At 37.4% G+C, this 25,366-nt stretch overlaps 1 protein-coding gene across 2 annotated transcripts in view; it reads left to right on the forward strand.

Moving 5' to 3' along the window:
• SPTLC1 (serine palmitoyltransferase long chain base subunit 1) overlaps window positions 1–25,366 on the forward strand; it is a 74,649-nt gene that overhangs the window by 35,239 nt on the left and 14,044 nt on the right. Inside the window, exons 6-9 of one of the 2 annotated variants that reach the window (XM_029203421.1) lie at window positions 7,730–7,862; window positions 15,487–15,616; window positions 19,250–19,339; window positions 24,807–24,914. In XM_029203421.1, the coding sequence (XP_029059254.1) occupies window positions 7,730–7,862; window positions 15,487–15,616; window positions 19,250–19,339; window positions 24,807–24,914 (461 nt within the window). Of the gene's footprint in view, window positions 1–6,707; window positions 6,803–7,729; window positions 7,863–15,486; window positions 15,617–19,249; window positions 19,340–24,806; window positions 24,915–25,366 lie in introns of those variants that run through there. The other variant, XR_003790851.1, reaches the window with a different exon arrangement.

Raw genomic sequence — 25,366 nt, forward strand, 5'->3', positions numbered from 1 at the left:
TTATGCACCCAATATAGGAGCACCTCAATACATAAGGCAAATACTAACAGCCATGAAAGGGGAAATCGACAGTAACACATTCATAGTAGGGGAGTTTAACACCCCACTTTCACCAATGGACAGATCCAAGATGAAAATAAATAAGGAAACACAAGCTTTAAATGATACATTAAACAAGATGGACTTAATTGATATTTATAGGACATTCCATCCAAAAACAACAGAATACACATTTTTCTCAAGTGCTCATGGAACATTCTTCAGGATAGATCATATCTTGGGTCACAAATCAAGCCTTGCTAAATTTAAGAAAATTGAAATTGTATCAAGTATCTTTTCCAACCACAATGCTATGAGACTAGATATCAATTACAGGAAAAGATCTGTAAAAAATACAAACACATGGAGGCTAAACAATACACTACTTAATAACAAAGTGATCACTGAAGAAATCAAAGAGGAAATTAAAAAATACCTATGGAATGCAGCAAAAGCAGTTCTAAGAGGGGCGTTTATAGCAACACAATCCTACCTTAAGAAACAGGAAACATCTTGAATAAACAACCTAACCTTGCACCTAAAGCAATTAGAGAAAGAAAAACAAAAATACCCCAAAGTTAGCAGAAGGAAAGAAATCATAAAGATCAGATCAGAAATAAATGAAAAAGAAATGAAGGAAACGATAGCAAAGATCAATAAAACTAAAAGCTGGCTCTTTGAGAAGATAAACAAAATAGATAAACCATTAGCCAGACTCATCAAGAAAAAAAGGGAGAAGACTCAAATCAATAGAATTAGAGATGAAAAAGGAGAAGTAACAACTGACACTGCAGAAATACAAAAGATCATGAGAGAGTACTACAAGCAACTCTATGCCAATAAAATGGACAACCTGGAAGAAATGGACAAATTCTTAGAAATGTACAACCTGCCAAGACTGAATCAGGAAGAAATAGAAAATATGAAGAGACCAGTCACAAGCACTGAAATTGAAACTGTGATTAAAAATCTTCCAACAAAAAAAAGCCCAGGACCAGATGGCTTCACAGGCGAATTCTATCAAACATTTAGAGAAGAGCTAAGACCTATCCTTCTCAAACTCTTCCAAAATATAGCAGAGGGAGGAACACTCCCAAACTCATTCTACGAGGCCACCATCACCCTGATACCAAAACTGGACAAAGACGTCACAAAGAAAGAAAACTACAGGCCAATATCACTGATGAACATAGATGCAAAAGTCCTCAACAAAACACTAGCAAACAGAATCCAACAGCATTAAAAGGATCATACACCATGATCAAGTGGGGTTTATTCCAGGAACGCAAGGATTCTTCAGTATACACAAAGCAATCAGTGTGATATACCATATTAACAAATTGAAGGAGAAAAAACATACGATCATCTCAACAGATGCAGAGAAAGCTTTTGACAAAATTCAACACCCATTTATGATAAAAACCCTGCAGAAAGTAGGCATAGAGAGAACTTTCCTCAACATAATAAAGGCCATATATGACAAACCCACAGCCAACATTGTCCTCAACGGTGAAAAAATGAAACCATTTCCACTAAGACCAGGAACAAGACAAGGTTGCCCACTCTCACCACTATTATTCAACATAGTTTTGGAAGTTTTTGCCACAGCAGTCAGAGAAGAAAAGGAAATAAAAGGAATCCAAATCGCAAAAGAAGTAAAGCTGTCACTGTTTGCAGATGACATGATACTATACATAGAGAATCCTAAAGATGCTACCAGAAAACTACTAGACCTAATCAATGAATTTGGTAAAGTAGCAGGATACAAAATTAATGCACAGAAATCTCTGGCATTCCTATGCACTAATGGTGAAAAATCTGAAAGTGAAATTAAGAAAACATTCCCATTTACAGTTGCAACAAAAAGAATAAAATATCTAGGAATAAACCTACCTAAGGAGAACTGTATGCAGAAAATTATAAGACACTGTTGAAAAAATTAAAGATGATACAAATAGATGGAGAGATATACCATGTTCTTGGATTGGAAGAATCAACATTGTGAAAATGACTCTACTACCCAAAGCAATCTACAGATTCAATGCAATCCCTATCAAACTACCAATGGCATTTTTCACAGAACTAGAACAAAAAATTTTACAATTTTATGGAAATACAAAAGACCCCGAATAGCCAAAGCAATCTTGAGAACCAAAAATGGAGCTGGAGGAATCAGGCTCCCTGACTTCAGACTATACTACAAAGCTACAGTAATCAAGACAGTATGGTACTGGCACAAAAACAGAAAGATAGACCAATGGAACAGGATAGAAAGCGCAGTGATAAACCCATGCACATATGGTCACCTTATCTTTGATAAAGGGGGCAGGAATGTACAGTGGAGAAAGGACAGCCTCTTCAATAAGTGGTGCTGGGAAAACTGGACAGGTACATGTAAAAGTATGAGATTAGATCACTCCCTAACACCATACACAAAAATAAGCTCAAAATGCATTGAAAACCTAAATGTAAGGCCAGAAACTATCAAACTCTTAGAGGAAAACATAGGCAGAACACTCTATGACATAAATCACAGCAAGATCCTTTTTGACCCACCTCCTAGAGCAGTGGAAATAAAAACAAAAATAAACAAATGGGACCTAATGAAACTTAAAATCTTTTGCACAGCAAAGGAAACCATAAACAAGACCAAAAGACAACCCTCAGAATGGGAGAAAATATTTGCAAATGAAGCAACTGACAAAGGATTAATCTCCAAAATTTATAGGCAGCTCATGCAACTCAATGACAAAAAACCAAACAACCCAATCCAGAAATGGGCAGAAGCCCTAAATAGACATTTCTCCAAAGAAGATATACAGACTGCCAACAAACACATGAAAGAGCGCTCAACATTATTAATCATTAGAGAAATGCAAATCAGAACTACAATGAGATATCATCTCACACCAGTCAGAATGGCCATCATCAAAAAATCTAGAAACAATAAATGCTGGAGAGGGTGTGGAGAAAAGGGAACACTCTTGCACTGCTGGTGGGAATGTGAATTGGTACAGCCACTATGGAGAACAGTATGGAGGTTCCTTCAAAAACTACAAATAGAACTACCATATGACCCAGCAATCCCACTACTGGGCATATACCCTGAGAAAACCATAATTCAAAAAGAGTCATGTACCAAAATGTTCATTGCAGCTCTATTTACAATAGCTCGGAGATGGAAACAACCTAAGTGTCCATCATCGGATGAATGGATAAAGAAGATGTGGCACATATATACAATGGAATATTGCTCAGCCATAAAAAGAAATGAAATTGAGCTATTTGTAATGAGGTGTATGGACCTAGAGTCTGTCATACAGAGTGAAGTAAGTCAGAAAGAGAAAGACAAATACTGTATGCTAACACATATGTATTGAATTTAAGAAAAAAAATATCATGAAGAACCTAGGGGTAAGACAGGAATAAAGACACAGACGTACTTGAGAATGGACTTGAGGATATGGGGAGGGGGAAGGGTAATCTGTGACAAAGCGAGAGAGTGGCATGGACATATAAGCACTACCAAATGTAAAATAGATTGCTAGTGGGAAGCAGCCACATGGCACAGGGAGATCAGCTTGGTGTTTTGTGACCACCTAGAGGGGTGGGATAGGGAGGGTGGGAGGGAGGGAGGGAGATGCAAGAGGGAAGAGATATGGGAACATATGTATATGTATAACTGATTCACTTTGTTATGAAGCAGAAACTAACACCATTGTAAAGGAATTATATTCCAGTAAAGATGTAAAAAAAAAATCAGATAAAGTAGGATGACAAGGAAAGTAAAAATCCTATTATAGATTTACAATCTACACTGAAAGACAATCTCCCTAAATCTCATTAAAAAAAAAAGATTACTTATTTTTATTCTACAAATATTGAGTTAGTTGAACAAACACCAGCATGTTGCTTTTTCCATGCCAGACATTGTTCTGAGTGCTTTATAAGCATTCTCTTGCGGTTCTCCTAACAGTCCTTTGAGGCAGGTAGAACTGTTAACCATTTGACAGGGGAAGGACTGAGAGGCACAGAGCAGTTTTGGGCCTGTCCATGGTTCAGACCTGGCAATGAGGGAGCCCAGATCTGAACCCCCTGTGATGACTGCCATGGCCAGGCCTTGTGTTTGGTGTGGGGCATCCTGCCCTGGCCTTGCCTCCCGTCTCTTACATTCTGGTGAGGGAGCAGGTGCCAGAAAGGGCAGCAAGTGCTGAGAAGACACAGAGGCTTTCTGGTCACCTTCCTCCGTGGCCTCTTGCCTACCATATTGGTTCCTAGCAGTGAATTAGAGAATGACGCATGCAAATCTGTGGCACTAATTGTTTAAATGGATCATACACACAGAAGATAGGCATCCAAAGTCAAAGAACATGCCCTGGCAGTTTTTCTGTTTGCTGCCTCCCCCGCCTTTGGGTTAAGAGTTTCTTCATTGCAGAGTAGCTATCAGACATCAAAAGATGTTATGCAACTGTCCGTGTTTTACCTGTCACAAAACCTGCTTTGCACGGCTGACGTCCCCTAAGACCCAGTGTCTTTAGATAGGAGGAGGAAAGGCCCATCTTTTTTAAACTTTTGGGACTAGGCAAGAACCAGTAAGTCATTGATTTATTGTAGAGAGATTCTTCTTACCACTTTATGGCAATGACATAAAAATGGCTATGAGTATGTATAATGAGAATACTAACATAATTTTTATCAACTGGGTAGCTAACTCTAAAGCCCTAAAACAAAGCCAAGATTGTTTTACTGTTTTATTGCTAATCAATGAAGAGAGTCATTTAGAGCTACAGAATGATTTAAAATCCTTTTTTGTAGTTGGCAAAAACAGTTTATCTGTATCCATAACGTGTTTTTTCTTTTTAAAATGTAGATATTGAATGAGAGCAATTCACTGTGGCTTGGGTTGCCCATCTGCTAGCTAAATTGTTGAGATTTGGGGTAGATGATTCCCAGTTTAGAGGCAGCATTGTAATTTGAAGGAGGCCTCTTATGGGGGACCTGCCCTCCTGTCTCATCAGAAGTGAGAGGCAACAGAATGGTGGGGACGTATCTGTAGGCAGGGTGCTCAGAGAGCACTAACAAAGAGGAAAGGAAGACATGCCTGAGACGCGCCCATGCTCAGCTGCATGGAGGTAGCTGGTTCTCTGGTGCTTTGCTGCTTTCCTCGTTCTTGCCAGACTTTGCCTGCCGCATTTCCCTGGCAGCATATCTCGTGGAAGGGCGGGCAGTCAGGAGCAAGATCAAGTCTTCAGACTTGGTGGTGTTGGTGTCACAGATTTGATGCTTGAAGAGCTAAGCACTCCTTTGGTACCATTTTGATCAACCGGGATACATTCTTCTAAACGTTATTGTGAAATCTCATATTTATTTAATGTTGATCTAATGAAAGTGTCACTTCTATAAAAATGAATACCTGATTGGTAATGGAAATCAAGTGGTATTTCATGTGTTTTTTATGTAATAAACTATGTTGGTATACATTTTAACTTACAAATGGGAAGAAGCATGCCTAGTTGTTTATCATTACTTGATGGGATAAATTGGAATGGGATAAATAGTTCATTTTCACAATTCTGTATCATCCTTTAAGAAGTCTACAAATGAAGTGTCTTCAATTTATTTTATTATTTGGATATTGCTGCTAAATTTTCTAATTCCTCACTATACCTCTTTTGCCATCAAATTGAGATTTAGTTCGGACCCTCTGTGTCTTCTCATCTCTCACTCAATAGCTGGCGCCCACCCCAGCAGCCTTTGGTTCACAATCGAGGGACCTGTGTGCCTTTAGTCAGAAGTCACTGTGAACGTGTTGTAGTTCTGAGTGTAGAAGGGACCCAAGTGCTTCAGACCAGGGGACTGAAGGCACAGCTTAGCCTTGTATCTGCCCTCTGGGCTCTGAGTTCTCCATTGACAGCTGCCAGATGCCTCTCTTAGCTGTCTCACTTTGTCAAGTGGCAGAAACCCTATATTTCTCTTTGATCCAGTGCTTCTCAGAGTATTTTTATGTGATACTTACTAAATGTTTGATTAACAATTGAATGAGATTGTTGGACAGCCCTCATTTAACTACTTTTTAAAATATAGTCCTTTGTGAAGTTGTATCTTTTATAATTCTTAATTTTGTCTTTTACTAGTTAAAAAGCATCACAATAAGATTAACTAGCCTCTGATAAATCAGTGAGTGGGTTTACAGATTTTAGACGCTTTATTCAAATGTTCTAAAAAGTTGTTTGTTCCTGTTGCTAAACTGACCTTACTCACTTGTTCCTCCCTGGAAGTTGGTGGAAATCTCACACTTAACAACTAACCAGGTCTCTGTTGGAAATATTTAGTCCACTCACTGTCCAGACAGCCTTGTATCCAGCTGGGTTAAGTTGTTTCTTTTGTATATCTCAGTCCCTCAGGTCTTTTCCCTCTCTCCCTTCTTACTGGGAATGTCTCTGGTAGGGAGGGGCATACTTGGAGGGAAGGCTGATGCTGAAGGGGTCTTCTGGAGCAAGGCTCCCAGCCACAGGTCCTCGACATCTGGGACGGAGGGCTCTGCCGGGCCATCGGCCCTCTCCACCACCCCTCACTGGGGAACGTCTGGGTCCCCTGCCACTGCCTCCACTTCTGAGTTCCCCTCGGTGGACATGGCGCGGCTCTGAAAGTCTGCCTTTACTCCTCAGAGTTCCTCGTTTCTCCCATGAAGCTCCAAGGCTGGAGGGGCCTGGCTGCATCCTTCCTGTATCAACTTCTGAGTTCTCTTTGCGCAGAGCATGTGGTAAAACTCTGATCTTGTTCTCCAAACTTGGGTCCTGCTGTAGTTAAAAGAACTAAAGAAGGTTTAAAAATTTTTTCTCTCTCTTGGGTAATGCCTCATTTTCAGACACTTCGAAGTTTTCCAGTTCACAGCCAGCTGGTACACTATTTATTTTAGACATCGCTGGTCCCTCCGTCCCAGGGTGTGAAGCCTCATGGCTTAGCCTGGGAAGGTGAAAGGCTATATGGAACCATGATGTAAGAGAGAAAAAAAAATACCAGTTTAATAATTACAATTTATCCCTATAATTACATCAACATTCTTCTTAAGCTGCTTCCATAAAAGGACCATATTTCTCTTTGTACTATACGTTTGAATTCACCAGTACACTTAAAAAGAAATTCAGACAGAAACTCAGTCCTGCAGAGTGATGGCAGGTGCCACAACTAAGTGCTGACACAAACTGTTAGAGGAGTGACCACCACAACTGAAAAAATTCCTTGATGCAGAGTATGTGGGGTTCTTTTTAACTTAACTACTTTTCTTTTTTCTTTCTTTTCCTTTTAAAAGCTGGTTGACAGTTGTCTTAGTGCCTGGTTTGGTCACTTCTACTAAAATGCAAAAAGGTGTTAATAAATTAATGTCTTACATTGGTAAAGTCTTGGCATTTTTGGTTGAGGGAAGTTAAAGCAGACAAGGTCACTGGACCTTGAATTCTTATTGCTAGAGTGATATAAAAGCAAAACCTAGAGTCAGAGCTGTCCCAGTCACATATTTATAGACAAATGAGTAGCTGATTCAGTTCACAGAGTATAGAAACAGTTTTGGCCCAGAATTATCTTAGACAGTATTAACAACTAAACTGCTTATGTTATTTTATTTGTTCTTTAGTCAAAGAAAAAGAATTATAAGACAGTTTAACTATTTAACTTTTTACTCTTGAACTAGATGTGCACTTGGATTTGGAAGACCGCCTGGCAAAATTTATGAAGACAGAAGAAGCCATTATATACTCATATGGGTTTGCCACCATAGCCAGTGCTATTCCTGCTTACTCTAAGAGAGGGGACATTGTGTTTGTGTAAGTAATCTTTACTGACATTTCTTACCTGAATTCCTTTGGAAATAATATTGGCCCTCCTAGAGAATTCCTTTGTTAGAGGTCATCTGCCTAAAATAATATTGACTTTTTTTTTTTTTCATTTTTAAAGAAATATATAGTCACCCAGCCAAGTAGTTCTGCAGAATTAGTGAGACCTCCCCTGGAAGGATGCCTTAAGGTGTCGGTGCTTTGTTATCTGCCATTATGATTTTATTTATTGATGTTGAGAAGGCCAAATTTATGTAGGAGGGGGCCAGCCGTCTGCTTTCCCTGTGCAGCTCTGCGACAGTGTGGTGTCCTTGTGAGTCCATGGTCATAACCCACATAGTCACTCACACTACCTGATAAAGTCACTCCACTTCTCAGCACCCTCGCTGCAACTCTTGGCCTCTGCTGATCTTGCTTCATGGCTTGTTAAGAATATAGAAGTCATCATGAGTTGCAGACTTCCTTAACTTTCCAGGAACAAATCTACACACTTGCATACATGTGCACTAGATGTATGGTGTTGCTTTTTACTGTGGAGGGGAAGAGCAGAGAGGAGTAGAGTGAGGGCTGGCATAGCCCAGGCAGCTGGTTATACCCATCAGAAGCACCTGCCACTAGCCCGAGCCTCTGTTATCTTTTGATTGGACTATTAAATGACTCTCTTAATTTAGGTCTCAGAGTGACTTTTGTTTCCTCTTTTCCTTTTTGACACCATATCCAGACACTCCATTTAAGAGCTTCCATTGTTCCTAAAATAAATATCCAAGTTCTTATTAGGATTCTAGACTGCTGTTTTAGACCCATTTTCTACCATTTTCCCTTAGGTGGTCATGCTGTGTAGCCTTACCAGACTTATATGCTAGTTTCCTCTCAAGGCCTTTGCACGTGCTAAGACCCTGAGTCCCTATGCCTAGAACATTGTTCCTCCTCTCATCTCCTACTTAATTTCTGCTCATCCTGCACATATACCACCTCTGCAGGAAAGCCTTCCCCAAGCTCTCAGACCAGGTCAAGACCCCTTGCTGCATGTGGAGAAAATTTTACAGCCAGAGGAGTTTGGTATCCCTGTGAATCTATGACCATGTAGCACTTACATGCCTGTCAAAATCAGTTTCTCAAGCCTCCCTTAACTTATATATGTAGGTGTGGGCATGTGTGCTCATGTGCACCCATACCCTCTGCTCTTGGCTCATCTTGCCTCACACTCACTGTACTCTTTTATAGCACATTCAACAGTTTATACCAGCCCATTGCCTAGGATAGCATGTGCCATTTAGTGGTACTCAATAAATACCTTCAGTAAGAGAATGAATGGAGGCTGGAGCTCAGAAGAGGGGTCCAAGTGACTGGACTTCAGAACCCGGCTTACCTCAGTCCCTGTACCATCCTGCTGCTTCTCACTCCGTGTCGGAGCACCTGTAGTGCAACAAGCTCAAGCACACGCTGCAGGGCTGGCTCTTCCTGGGGGTTTTCAGCGTGCTTGTGTCCCATTCTTCCCCACAGCCCTGTGACAGTTACCTGGGAGCACTCCAGCACATGGCCTGGGCCTGAGTAGAATTGTTTCCCAATGTGACCATGAAAATGAATGTTTCTATTAATTTCTTGCACATAGTTTAAAAAATCAATAATAATAAAGACTCATCACAAATTTGAGAGCCAGTGATTTAAACAGTGATTCTAGTTTTTTAATAAAGCATAGTTGCAGACAACTACAATACAGTGTCAGCCAATGTCGCTTTATACAAGCCCCCACCATAAATTCCTTTTTGAGTTTAAAGTCCAGAAAAAGTTTATAGTTACAGTTGAACTTGTATGCTTCCTTTGTCAGATAATAAATACTATATTGTCCTTTTGGTTTTCACTGCTAGGAAACCTAGTCTAAACTCACTTTCAAATCTTATGCCTGGTGTCTTAGAACTTCAGTTTCTAGTGAGCCATTAGACAACTTAATTATTCCCTTATACATAATTTTAAATATTCCACCTGAAATTCATTTGAAAGTAGGAACGCTAGAGGTAAAAATGGTGTTTAGTAAATTATTTGATAAATTGTTTTTGATAAATTCATTAGGCATAGACTCTATGTTCGATGTTTTATTTTCTTTCTTTTGTAGTAAACAGTGATAATGCTTTGCCAGTAGGTCTCAGAACAATGGTTGTTTACATACGTAAGTCTTTCCTTGTCACTCTGTCTTTTTTATGTTACTTTGTGTACCCTTTTCTAATGAAATGTTTTATATTGAGATAATCGTGGATTCACATACACTTGTAAGAAATAATACAGAGATTTTTATGTGCCCTTTACCCAGTCTTCCCCAATGGTCACCTCTTGCAAAAGTGTAATACAGTTTCAAAAGTGGGCTGTTGACACTGATGAAGTCAAGATAATCCCTCTTGTTGCCACACCCATATCCCTTTTACTCTACCCACTCTTTAACCCCTGGCAGCCACTAATCTATTCTCCATTTCTATAATTTCATCATTTCGAGATTGTTGTACAAATGTAATCATACAGTAGGTAAAACATTTGAGGATTGGCTTTTCTCATTCAGCATTAATTATTTGGAGATTCTCCAGGGTTGTTATGTGAATCAATAGTTTGTGCCTTTTGATTGCTGAGTCATATTCCATGGTATGGATACACCACAGTTTGTTGAACCATTCACCTATTAAGGATATCAGAGTTGTTTCTAGTTTGGGGCTATTACAAATAAAGGTGCTGTAAATATTCCTGTATAGGTTTTTCTGTATACATAAGTTTTCATTTCTTTGGGATATATGCCAAGGCATGCAGTTGCTGGTCATAAAGTATTGTGCATTAAGTTTTTTAAGAAATTGCTAAACTTTTCCAGAGTGGCTGTATTATTTTACATTTCCATCAACAGTGTATAAGTGATCTAGTTTCTCCAACATCCTCAGGAGCATTTGGTGTTGTTGCTTTTTTTTTTTTTTTTAAGCCATTCTGATAGGTGTGTACAGATATCTCGTAGTTTTAGTCTATATTTCCCTGATGCTACCATACTTACTGTTTTTAGACTTTGGTCTTGGCATCAGGGTAATACTTCATAAAGTCAATTTGAAAGTGTTCCCTCTTATATTCTGGAGAAACTGTATAAAACTGTTGTTAGTTCTTTAAATGTATGGTAGAATTCTCCAGTAAAAACAGCTGGACCTGGAGTTTTTGGGGGGTTTTTTGGAAGTATTTTAACTATGAATTTAATTTCCTTAATACTTGTAAGGCTATTCAAATATTGAGTGAGTTGAGGTAGTTTGTGTTTTTCAAGGAGTTGGTCCATTTCTTCTAAATCATCAAATTTGTATGTGTAGCATTGTTTGTGATAGTCCCTTATTATCCTTCTAATGTCTGCAGATCCCTGTTTCCTTCCTAACTGGTAATTTCTGTCTACTCTTTTTTTGTCATTTTTGCTAGAGATTTGTCAATTTTATTGATCTTTTCAAAGAATCAGCTCCTTGTTTCATAGATTTTTCTACATTGTATTTTTGTTTTCATTTCTACTGATTTCTGGTATTATTTCCTGCCTTCTGCTCATTTGCAGTTTAGTTTCCTCTGTCTAGGTTCTTGAGGTGAGAACTTCAATTACTGATTTGAGACTTTTCCTCATGTCTAATGTAGTAGTGCTGTAAATTTCCCTGTCATCACTGCTATAGTTGTGTTCCACAAATTTTGATGTGTTTATTTTCATTTTTGTTTAGTTCATTTTTGTATTTTATTTCTCTTTAGACTTTCTCTTTGACCCATGAGTTATGTAGAAGTGTGTTGTTTAATTTCCAGGCGTTTGGAAATTTTTAATTTGTTACAGTTTGTTTTATGGCTCATGATGTGGTCTATCTTGGAATATGTTCCATAGTCACTTAAAAAAGAATATTCTGGTAAATACAGAGAAAAGGCCATGTGAGGACGCCAGTGAGAAGGTATCACTCCATGATACACATGTGATTAATTTCCTTCTTTATACATTTCTGTTTTTCATATTATAGTATTGGATGATCAAATGTTACACTGACCATTATTTTTTAAAAGTCACTGATATGCAAGTTAAAAACCAAAAAAAACATACAGAACATTCATTTGCCACTTCTATCCTTTAATCCACTAAGAGAGCGCTAGTTTTACATGTCGACTTCCTAAGGTATACTTATATAAAAGTTTTAGTGAGACAAAAAGCAATTTACATATGAAACTTTATTTACCTTTTGAGAAAAAAAATTTTTTTTGTCATTATCATTAAATAGAAAAAAAAAATTCTGCTGAATGGAGTGTTCTATAAATGACAATTAGATCTTTCTAGTTGATGGTGTTATTGAGTTCTTTTATATCCTTGCTGATTTTCTGTTTGGTAGTTCTGTCAGTTGTTGTAATTTGTCAATTTCTTGTTTCACTTTTATTAGTTTTTGTGTCTTTTGTAGCTCTGTTATTTGGTGCATATTTAGGATAAGTTTTCTTGGTTAGTTGATTCTTTTTATCATTATATAACATCCTTCTGTGTCTCTGGTAATTTTCTTTGTTCCAAAGTCTACTTTATCAGATTTTAACATAGGCACTCTGCTTTCCCTTTTGAATGTTTGCATGGTGTGTTTATTGTATGTAATATATATGTATACCCTTACTACCTATATTATTGTATGTAACATACATACATATATATGGCATATAACTATATATATATAACTACATGTATACACACACACACACATTCCCTTACTACCCATCTCATTACATTTGAAGTGAATTTCTTATAGACAGCATGTTTAATCCAATCTGCCACTCCCTGTCTTTAAATTGTATATTTTAGCCATTTACATTTAATGTAATTATTGATATATGGCATCTTAAATCTCCCAATTTTTATTTTTTGTTTATTTGTTCTCTCTGTTTTTTGTTTTCTTTTCTCTTTTTCCTGCCTTTCTGAGGGTTAATTGAATGAGTTTTGGAGTTCCATTTTTATTTATCTCATTTATTTTATTCATTTGTTTTCGAGTGTTTCTCTTTGTATAGATTTTTAGTCATTGCTCTAAGTATGATGTTATATGTATGCATAAGTTATCACATTCTACGGGTGTTATTTCACCAGTTCAGTTATAGAATCTTTTATCTTCCTTTACATCCCCTTACTCTCCTTATTTATAATACAGTTGTTTTAAGTATTTCCTGTAAACACTTTGAGAACCACATCAGAGAGTGTTATAATTTTTACTTCAACCATCCAAAATAACCTAGAAAACTCAAGAGGGGAAGAAAAGCCTAGTGTGTTTGTTCATACTCTTTACAGTGTTCTTTCTTCCTTCCTGATAATCTAAGATTCTTTTATTTATTTATTTTTTCTATGTGGAGAGCTTTCTCTAGCCATTCCTTTAGGGGAAGTCAGCTTGGGACAGAGTCTCTTAGTTTTTTTTCAACTGAGAATGTCTTCTCCCCCTCATTCCTAAAGGATATTTTTGCTAGTTTTGGATTTTTGGTTGCTATGTCTTTTTTTTCAGCATTTGAAATACATTGGGACACTTTTTTCTGGTGTTAATGGTTTCTTGTTTTTTTTGTTGTTGTTGTTAATGGTTTATGAGAAATCTACTGTCACTCAAATTGCTTTTCTCTTACAAGTAAGGTGTCATTTTTCTTGTGCTGATTTCAAGATTTTTTTCTTTGTCATTAGTTTTCAGAAGTTTGACTATAATTGTATTGGCATTTATTTGTTTGGGTTTACCTGCAAGAATTTTGCTCAGCTTCTTTAATCTATAGTTTTAAGCCTATTCTTTAATCTATAGGTTTTCAGCCATTATTTCTTTAAGTACCTTTTTAGTCCCGCCCTCATTCTCTTCTTTAGAACTCCACAGACTTGAATGCTGCATATTTTATTGTAGTCTCACAGGTCCCTGAGACTGTTCTTTTCTTTCTAGTCTACTTTCTCTCTGTGATTTACATTGACTTGATTTCTACTGTTACATCTTTCAGCTCACTGATTCTTTCCTCTCTCCATTCTGCTGCTGAATTCACCCACTATGCTTTTTCTTTTGACTATTTTGCTTTTTAGTTCTAATATCCCCACAGGATTCTTCTTTGTATCTTCCTTTTCTCTGCTGCAGCTTCCTGTTTTTTCATTTGTTTCAAGCATGTTCATAATTACTCATGAAACATTTTTATCATGACTGTTTTAAAGTCATTATCAGATCATCCTGACAGCTCTGTCATCTCAGTACTGGCATTTGTTGATTGTTTTTTTGTTTGTTTGTTTTTTCATTGTGTGATGTTTTCTGGTTCTTGGTATGACAAGTGAAACATGAACAGTTTCATATTATGCTGTTATAGTTTATGCTTTATTTAAACTTTCTGTTTTAATTGGCTTTCTCTGACAGTCTTCCAACAAGGGCAGGGGGGCACTGCTGCCTCATTACTGTCAGGTGGAAGTACAAGTCCAGGGTCCCCACGGGGCCTCCATTGACACTGAGGTGGGGTTATTTTCATTTCTTCTGGTTGTTGGTGAGAGTCCTACTCTTCTCTGAGCCTCCCCTGACACAGCCTAAGCATAGGCAGGGGAGAGTGTCTCTCCCTGCAGGGGATTGGAAGTTAGGTCTCTCCACACGGTCTTCACTAACACCACAGTGGGAGCCACTTGTTACTACCCAGCAGAGATACAAGTTCTGGCTCCCTTCTCTGACAGCAGCCACAGGGGTATTGGGGAGCCTTGTTATGGCCTTGTGACGGTTAGAGTCTGGGCCTCCCTCTCAGCCTTTGCTAGTGTGGAGGGGACAGGCCCAGGTTTTTCTGTGGTTTGGCTGCAGTAGAGACATTTGCCGGGCTGCCCCCTTTCCTGTCCCTTTGGCTACAGAGAGCAGACTTTCGTCAGAGCTTTTCTGTCTCTGCCTGTTGGCATTTCCAGTTTGCCAGCTGCATCAGCTCCAAGTTAGGAAAATCCAGGAACTTGTTTCATGTCATTTCTCAGGTCCCTCGCTGGTCTGCCTTTTCTCTCCATTTTTCAGCATCATCTTATGTTTGTCTTATACATGATGTCCAGGATTTTTGGTTGTACCCAGTGAGAAAAATAGGGAAAATACGTCTATTTTCTCAGAAGTAGAAGTGTTGCATGTACTTTTAAATAGTACACTTAATTTAAGAAATATATCCTGCCCCCCATTAACTCAATTTAGGAGATCTTACTGAAGATTAATCTGCATGACTCAGAGTTCTCCTCTGGGTTATGTAGAGTCAGTAACCCAGTATTCCTTTTGATGGCAAGTGGTGGCCAGTCAAATCAGAGATGCCACTGATGGTGAGATACACCAGTATTTCATTTATTTTTCAGAAAGAGAAGAGTACTTTGAATAATATGCCATCCATATAGTAAGATGCATGCTGATTTCTCAGATGTCAAAATATGGCAAGAGTTTGCTTCCTGGAACAGAATCAGTATGGTAGTTATGTGGAAAGGCTTGCAGAGTGAAGTGCAAACAATAATGTATTAAAGTTCAAACATGTTTTATTTTTTTGCCATGTTCAGTTTAACAAGTGTATGTTGGTCAACTTACAAAAGCAAGCATTCCTTTTCTGAGAATGTTGACAAAACCCTTTAAACCCCAGTTTGGTGGGTCTCTCTTCTTTGCAGAGATAAAGCTGCCTGCTTTGCTATTCAGAAGGGATTACAGGCATCACGTAGTGACATTAAGCTGTTTAACCATAATGATATGGATGACCTGGATCGACTATTGAAAGAACAAGAAATTGAAGATCAAAAGGTATGATTCTTAAAAAAATAAAAAATAAAATAAAATAAAATTTTAAAAAGGTATTCTTTTGAAGAAAATTACGCAGTTCTTTTTTACTTTCTAACCAGCTAAATTATAAGTGAAATGGTAATTTGTCATGAAAACTTGCTTGTGGATCACGTTTGGACATTAAATAAGGGTGTTTCTACTTATTAAATGTACCTCAGATTAGAGAGTCAAGCCTGATAGTAATTGCCTCATCATTGCCATAATTATATATGGCAAATTTGAGGGAAGGTTATCTAGACAGCTTTCTAAAAGAGAAAAAGAAAAACAGCATGCATTTTGGGGGTGGAGGGATGTACACTCAACTCTACAGAAGTAACAACAGAATTCATTAGGGCATTAACAAGATGTATCTAGTGAATTCAAAATAGGCTTATTCATATTAGAATAAATCATGTATCAATTCACCGGAAGACACTATGGCGGCAGATCTTAATTTATGAATTTATGAACAAAGTGAAGACTCTTTCTCCCTACCCCAACCTCATCCCAGATCTCTGAGCAGCTCAGCTGCTCCCTGTGGGAAGCAGCTGCCTCAAGCATGGTTTCCTTCTACCTTGAAACCTATTTACACTTCTTCTCAAGCACCTGTGTCGTCCCTTGGAACAGGGAGGGAATTAGGCAGGTGGAACTTGCTCCTTGTTGTTCTGATAGAGAGTGGAACAGAGGAATCGTGTTCAAAGCATCACTGTTAGAATTAGCATTTATTTGCCCCTGACAACATGATCAGAGAACGTAGTTCTGTGGTCTGTGGTTCTCCATCAGGAACCACTGTGTGTGGATTGTACTGGGAACCCATTCACCACATCCTTTGTCTCAAACACCACTTTCAAGTGGACTTTCCCAGTGTAACTCGTCCGTTACTAGAGTAACTGATAAAAATGGTCATCACATCCTTAATTTTGTGTTAATTTCCATTTTTCCAGATATTTGCATTATTCCTTTTGGATTCTATCATCTTTGTTGAGGTGATAGCCTAAGAGCAGCACTTCATGATTATACACATTCTTGTGATGAATATGTATAGACTTATGCTATTTTATGCTGGGTGTGCTATAGACAGTGTTTTATAATTATACAATTTAGAAAAGTCTATAGGGAAAATCTTAAAATTGAGACCATTCCACCGGTGAATTTTTTCTACAGATTGTAAAAAGATGTAGATTCAGTAGATGTAGATTCTGATTCAGTAATGGAATGCTACCGTATTGAAAAACACTGCCTTAGAAAGTGTGACCAATGAACCAGTCTGCTGTAGAGTTATTTTGCCAAGTTAGCATTGTACAAGTTTGGAAGACAACATATTCAAGTTCTGTGTGTGTGTTGTGTAAGATTTATAATCTGTGGGACTTTTTTTTAAATGAATAACAAGAAATAAAGTTATCTTAAAATTTATTTCCATTTTATAGTTTTTACCTTTTTACTAATTAATTTATACCACATATTCCTGCCAAGAGTAGGCTTTCTAAATTACTTTACATTTTGGTTTTTAGAAATAATTCTTTTTTAATTTTGTTTTCACAAAAATAATAAATGTTAAATTTTTAAATATTTTGTACTTAGATGCTTATATTTCCTTTGAAAGTAAGTTAAATAATCTGAGTTTGGATCAAACTCTTTTTGTCAGTTTCCCAACTAATGGGATTCATATGTTTTTTCATTCCTTTTCTTATAGAGTTCTCTTATCCCCTATTAATCCTTCTTAAAAAAAAAAAAAAAAGACAGTTGATAAAAACAGCAGTTCATAGAAGAAATGCAGATAACTGAGCAAATAGAAAATAGTCTGACCTCACTAACAATTACAGAAATTAGGGTAAGAGGTTTTGCCTGTCCAATTAGGGAAAACTTTTTATGATAATAATCAGTGCCACACTGATGTATGTGAGGATACAAAGGGCCTTCCAAAAACTCTGAGGAGAGCTTCAGTTGGCACAGCCTTTCTAGAGGGTAAATGGGCAGGTATATTCTGGGATTCTTAAATATCCATACCCTCTGGAGTGCTATCTTTAGAAGAGAATCAGAAGTGGTGTCAAAGATCGAAGGGTATTCACGTGATGTAAAAAAACAAAATGAGGGAAACAACCTAAATCCAACACTGTGGGAGTAGTTAAATAATTTACGGTATATCTACAAGGTGTAATATTAAATCTCCATTAAAATCATGGTTTAAATAATATTAAATAATGTGAAAATGTTCACAACATAATATTTTAAAACCTCACGTCCTAGAACGATTGCAGTAAAACCCCGATTTGAACAAGGTAATTCACAAAGATATGTAGTTACAAGAAAAAGTTACCAGTGTGTGGTGTGAGCTCATTTGTTAAATTCTTTTTTGTACTTTTCCATTTCCCAAGAATACTCCAAAAATAAAATATTCCTTTATTGAGTATTTTAAGATCATAAGAAAGATACTTTGTTTTTTAAAGGCAGGGAGAGGCGGGATGCCCCCATGTCCTCAGCTGTGACCTCCCAGCAGACCCACAGCCTTCAGGTCTGAGTTAGTGACAGAGTAAAGATGACCAAGAATGATGTAAACTTTTGCATGCTTCAGCCGACACTTTTCTGAGCATTACATACAGCTGTGGGTTCTAAAATACCCCTTAAAGAATAGCTCTGATATTTGAGTTTCTAGTTGTTCATTAGAAGCTTAGAGGCAAGAAACCTTTGAGTGGAAAGGTGGCGGCAAACTCTGTGGAATTTTTTCAGTGCAGTGTACCTGAAACATCTACAAATTCAGCAGTGGGAGTGGTTTATTAATGATATGACATCAGTGGGTTGTGGGAAGGTGTGTCTTACTTGAAAGAGTCCCTCCACTGCACCACCTTCAAACGTCACTGGGTGAGGTCATGGTCCAGTTTTACTTGAACCAGTAGTGAGGAGTAAGGAAGGAAAAGGGTTTCATCTGTGTTTTGGTAAATAAGGGAGATCAGGGTTTGTCTGTTTTTTAACTTTTTATTAGGAAAATTTCTGGCACATTCAAAGGAGACAGTAGTGTAGTGAAGCCCCCGTACCCTTCTCCTGGCTTTGTTTTCAATATTGTGCCATTCTTGTATCATCTGAACCTTCGCCTAACTCCCCACTCAATCTCTGTGATGATGATGATGGTCATCATCATTAGAGTTCTTTTTATTTTAGGTAAAATTTACAGACATTGAAATACATTAGTCCTAGTTATACAGTTCTGACCAGTGGTTATACCCGTGTAGCCCAGGTATCATGGCCCCCATCATGACATAAAACATCCCCACCTCCCCCAGAAAGTTCCCTTGGGTCCCTTCCCAGTCATTCTGGGCTTGGAGGGTTTTGTTTGTGTTTTAGTATTCTCAGTGTCTAAACAGTTTGTATTTGTGTGTGAGGCCTCCTAGTTGACTGTGTGAACCTGAAAACATGTCTGAGAGAAGAAAGCACTGTTTTTCATCTCAAAATAACAGGACCTCAAACCTTGAGCTTGAAATTAATTTAGTTTGACTATCTATTTGTTGATTTATCTTGGTGAATAAATCTTGTAGGGTGAAAGTGCTAGAGAGCACATAACAGATTTTGTATTTGGAGTTACTGAAATTTAAAACATCTATTTTTTTTTTTCTTTTAAAGAATCCTCGCAAGGCTCGTGTAACTCGACGTTTCATTGTAGTCGAAGGGTTGTATATGAATACTGGAACTATTTGCCCTCTTCCAGAATTGGTGAGCAACCATGTTTATTTATTATTTTAGTATTCAGACTATTTGGCACTTAGGCCTTTTGTTTTTGACCATTTTTAATGTATAATGTCTGCATTGCTTTGCTTAATAGGTATCATAAGTAAATTCTGATCATACTAGGGAAGTAGGTTAACGTTAAATGCCAACCCTGACCTTTAAAGAGTAATCAAGACAGTTTTTTTTGTTTTTGGGTTTTTTGGGGTTTTTTTGCGGTACGCAGGCCTCTCACCGCTGTGGCCTCTGCCGCCACAGAGCACAGGCTCCGGACGCGCAGGCCCAGCAGCCACGGCCCACGGGCCCAGCCGCTCCGTGGCATGCGGGATCCTCCCGGACCGGGGCACGAACCCGCGTCCCCTACATCGGCAGGCGGACTCCCAACCACTGCGCCACCAGGGAAGCCCAAGACTGAGTTTTATAAAACCAACTTTATTGAGGTATAATTGACACATAATAAAATATACTCACTTTAAGTGTACAGTTTGATAAGTTTTGACAGATGTATACTCCCCTATCACCACCACCACCACAGTCAAGATATAAAACATTTCTGTCACTCCAGAGTCCCTCATGCCCCTTTGTAATCTGTACCCCATTCCTGGCTGCAAGCCACTGTTGACTTGCTTTCTGTTCCTGTAGTTTTGCTTTTTGTAGAATTTCGTATAAATGAAATCATATAATATGTACTTTTTAAAACTCAGCTTTTTAAAAGGGGATACAGTACACTGTCTTTAGAAACCATGACTGTTGAGATTTTTTTTTTTAGGTGAAATTCACATAACATAAAAGTAGCCATTTTAGAGTGTAGAGTTCAGTGGCATTTAGTACGTGCGCAGTGTTGTGCACTCATCAACTAGATAGTTGTAAAACCTTTTTGTCACTCCCAGAGAAGACCCAGTACCCATTAAGCAATCACTCCGCATTTTTCCTTGCCCCTAGCCCCCACCAGTCTGCTTTCTGTCTATATGGATTTACCTATTCTGGGTATTTCTGATAAATGGAATCATATAATATATGACTATGGCTTCACTCACTTATAATGTTTTCATCATTTATCCAATTTGTGGCATCATTTTATCAGTACTTCATTCCTCTTTTTTTCTCTTTTTTTCTTTTAATTTATTTATTTTTGGCTGCATTGGGTCTTCGTTGCTGTGTGTGGGCTTTATCTAGTTTTGGCAAGCAGGGGCTACTCTTCGCTTCATTCCTTTTTAAAGCTAAGTAATATTCCATTGTGTGGGTATATAACATTTTGGTTTTTTTGTTAACAGATATTTGGATTGCTTCACCTTTTGGCATTTGTGAATAGTGCTGCTGTGAACATTCATGTACAAGTATTTGTTTGAATCCCTGTTTTTAACTCTTTCGTGTATGTGCCTAGCAATGTAATTGCTGGATCATGTGGTAATTCTATTTTTAACTTATTGAGGAACTGCCATACTGTTTTCCACAGTGGCTTGTACCATTTTACATTCCCACCAGCAATGGAGGAGGGTTTCAGTTTCTCCACATCCTTACCAATGTATACTTTTTTATTTTAATTTTTGCCATTCTAGTGGGTGTGAAGTATATTTGCATTTCTGATTTGCATTTCATGAACGACTAATAGCGTTGAGCCACTTTTCTTGTGTTGGCCATTTGTATATCTTTGGAGAAATGTTTGTAGAAGTCCTTTGCCCATTTTTAAACTGGGTTGTCTTTTTGTAAAGTTCTTTATGTATTCTGGGTACTAGACCCTTACCAGGTACGTGATTTGCAAATATTTTCTCTCATTCTATAGGTTGTCTTTTCATTTCTTTGATAGTGTCCTTTGATGCACAAAACTTTTTAATTTTGGCAAAGTCCAATTTATCTAGTTTTTTGTTGTTGCTTGTGCTTTTAGTGTCATATCTAAGAAATACATTGCAGGGTATGAAGATACACCCCTGTGTTTTCTTCTGAGATTTTTATAGTTTTAGCTCTTATTTTAGGTCTTTGATCCACTTTGACTTACTTTTTGTATATTCTGTGAGAGAGGGATTCAGCTTCATTCTTTTGCATGTGGTTATCCATTTGTCCCTGTACCATTTGTTGAAGAAACTATTGTTTTCCCATTGAATGGCCTTGGCACCCTTGCCGAAGTCAATTGACTGTAGGTATATGGGTTTATTTCTGGACTCTCAGTTCTATTCCATTTGTCTATATGTCTAGCCTTATGCCAGTACCATGCTTAATTACTTAATTCATGTAGCTTTGTGGTAAACTTTGAAATCAAGACGTGAGTTCTCCATTTTTGTTCTTTTTCAGGAGTGTTTTGGTTATTTGGCATCCCTTGAAATTCCATTTGAATGTTAGGATCAGCTTTTCCATTTCTGTAAAAAATGACATTGAGATTTTTTTATAGGGATTGTAGTGAATATTTAGATTACTCTGGGAAGTATTGCCGTCGTAATGATACTAAGTCTTGTCATTGATGAACAGGGAATGTATTTCCATTTATTTCAATTTTCTTCAATTTTTTCAGTATTGTTTGTGGTTTTTACTGTAAAGTCTTGTACCTCTTTGGTTACTTTTTTTTTTTTTAAGAAGATGTTGGGGGTAGGAGTTTATTAATTTATTTATTTTTGCTGTGTTGCGTATTCGTTTCTGTGTGAGGGCTTTCTCTAGTTATGGCGAGCGCGGGCCACTCTTCATCGCGGTGCACGGGCCTCTCACTATCGCAGCCTCTCTTGTTGCAGAGCACAGGTTCCAGACGTGCAGGCTCAGTAGTTGTGGCTCACGGGCCTAGTTGCTCCGCGGCATGTGAGATCCTCCCAGACCAGGGCTCTAACCCGTGTCCCCTGCATTAGCAGGCAGATTCTCAACCACTGCGCCACCAGGGAAGCCCCTCTTTGGTTAAATTTATTCCTAAGTATTTTATTCTTTTTTATGCTATTATAGATGGAATTGTTTTCTTAATTTCCTTTTTGGATTGTTCACTACTAATTATAGAAATACAGATGACTTTTGTGTATTGATCTTGCATCGTTCAACTTTTGCTGAACTTGTTTATTAGCTGAAACGGTATTTTTGTGGATCGTATTCTGTATATAAGATCATGTCATCTGTGAATAGAGCTAGTTTTGCTTCTTCCTTTCTAAGGATGGATGCTTTTCTTTTTTTTTCTTGCCTGATTTCTCTGGCTAGAACTTCCAGTACAGTGCTGACTAGAAGTGACAAGAGTGAGTGTCCTTGTGTCATTCCTGCTCTTTAAGGGGAAAGCTTTCAGGCCATCACCATTGAGTATGATTTTAGCTGTGGGTTTTCCATAAATGCCCTTTATCAAGTTGAGGAAGTTCCCTCCTATTTCTTATTTGTTGAATGCTTGTCTCATGAGAGATTTGGGGTTTGTCAGATGCTTTTTCTGCCTCAGCTGAGTTAATCATGTGGTTATCCTTCATTCTATTAATATGATGTATTACACTGATTTTCCTGTAATAAACCACCATTGCATTTGACCATTAAAATCTGAATCTATGAGTCCATCAATTGAGTAGGGATTCAAAATAAAGGTTTCATATCTTATTTTTTTAGTTTTTCACTATTTCTTGAGGAAATCTAGATACATCCTAAATGTCAGTAAAAGAGATGATTTGTTTTCCTCTCCTTCCTTTTGTGAGTGTCAAAGACTGATAGAATAATGTAGGAGAGATAGTCGGCCACAAGATACTAGAACTGTATGTTACAGTGGTACAATAATAAAGCAGCACTGATGGACAAATATATAGCCAATGAAACAAAATGTGAAGTGTAGGAACAGATCAAGTACTTAAAGTACTTAGTATGTAAAATTACAGGATACAAATTAGGGTTTGACGAAAGGATTCCTGTTTTGTTTTACTTGTCTATTTGTGTTCCAGTACTGTGATAATATTATTAAATATTTTCTAAAACATAGTTTTTAGAAACTATCTCACTCATATAATACCTCATATTAATGGATGGGAAAGAATCAGTATTGAAAAGATGTAATTCTCCCCAAATGAGTTTGTTCATTGTTAATGAAAATTCAGCTAAAAGCCCAGTGAGGACCCCTCTCCCAGTTTGATGTTGATTCACAAGATTAGCCTGTAAAATCTTGATGGTTAAAAAATAAATTATCAGACTCAGGATATGAGACATCAACCCATCTTATATATTTCTGTGCATTATTTCTATAGTTTCAGTGGAAAAAATCATAGTAATTAAACATTTAATAACTAAAATTATGATTCTGGCACGAGAGAAGATTACATGAGTCATGGAAAGATTTAAGAGCCCAACTTCTCATGTTATATATATAAAAATTTAGTGGTTGATAATCACTGTATTTTAATTCAGCTGTGAAACTTATCACATACATATCATAAAGGGGTAAATCAATTAAACACTAGGGGGAAAAAATCTGTACATATGTTCAGCCTCCCATTGTATAAACCAAAAAATTTATGAAATAATTAGAAGAACATATAGATAAATATGCATCTAAACCTTAGATGGGAAAGGACTTTCTTATAAGCCGGAAAGCAAAGGGGGAAAAATAAGATTAAAAAACATATTAATGAAAACTTTTTCTGGATTAAAAAAATGAATCTAAATTGGAACAGTGCCTCTGAGGGAAGAATATTTACAACATTTCTCTAGGAGTTTTTATGTATAATCAGACCAGTATTTAACAGATAGATTACATGTCTGTACTCATAATGTCTTAACAGTTCCTTCTTTAAAAATTGGCATTGTGCTGTCTGTATTACTGAGTTAAATTGAATCATTTTAGAGCATCTAAAATACAGTTATTTTTCATTATTCATGGTAGTTATGTTCTATAAAGTGTGTGTGTGTGTGTGTGTGTGTGTATTTATGTTCTATAAAACTGCTGCAAATACTGAACTTTTGCTCCTAGGGCAAATACAGAGTTAGTTTTCTGCAAACCTCTAGTCACAACATTTTCATCAGTCACTCAATACATAACGTTGTTTTATATGTGTTTCTGTTTAAAGACACCTTATTTAATATATATCGTTGATTTATTCATATTGAACTCACAGCCAGCAGTATTATAACTCAGGCCTGAATGAAGCTTATGTAACACATACATTTTTTCCATAAGGCACATCACAGCCTTCTTGCACTTAGGGACTCTAGGCCAAACTTCAGCACTGTGCTTGGGGGCCATTTTAAGCAACAAAATCACAAAGAAAAGCACAAAATGCGAAAAATGTGTCAGTAAACAGAATGTGAAAAGGACATTTGTTTGCAATATAAGCTGAAGCAGTAGCCTGTTAACTCAGCTGGGAAGGTGCGTTTCAGGTGACTCAAAGTTTTTCACCACCCTGCAAATATGCCCTAAGTATCGATTTGGAGGTTACAAATAAATTTTAGCATGTAGGCAGATTCACAAATATGAATTTTATGAATTTTCAGTATTTTAAAGTTGTGTTTATTTACCACTTAGGTTAAGTTAAAATACAAATATAAAGCAAGGATCTTTCTGGAGGAAAGCCTTTCGTTTGGAGTCCTGGGGGAGCATGGCCGAGGAGTCACTGAACATTTTGGAATCGATGTAAGCTCTCCTTTTTTGGAACATTCCCTCATACAGTAACCATGCAGTTCCATCCTGCTGGGCAGGTTTCATGGGCACAAGACAGTGTTCCTCATCAATGTGCAGGGTGCATCTTTGGTGTCTGTCACTTCACTGAGCCCACAGAGGGTTGGGTCAGCCAGACCGGGGTCCCTATCTTCCCTTGGAACTCAGTGGCTAATCATAGAATTTGTGTTCTGTTTACATGGTAACATTTGATCCCAGCTTTCAGTGTTTCTTCTCTAGAAACAGTTAAGTTTGCCTTCCATTTTTTCTTTAAAATCAGTAAGAATTCTCTAAGTTGTCTTTTAGAAAGTATCAAAGCAGTGAAAAGATGTTCTTTCTAATATTTAAAATTCTATATTGTTATTTGTGTGTATGGGGGTGATATATATATATATATATATATATATATATATATATATATATATATA

Source organism: Monodon monoceros, unplaced genomic scaffold (assembly GCF_005190385.1).
Source record: "Monodon monoceros isolate NGI ecotype Baffin Bay Population unplaced genomic scaffold, NGI_Narwhal_1 Super_Scaffold_5, whole genome shotgun sequence".
NCBI classification, from domain to species: Eukaryota; Metazoa; Chordata; class Mammalia; order Artiodactyla; family Monodontidae; genus Monodon; species Monodon monoceros.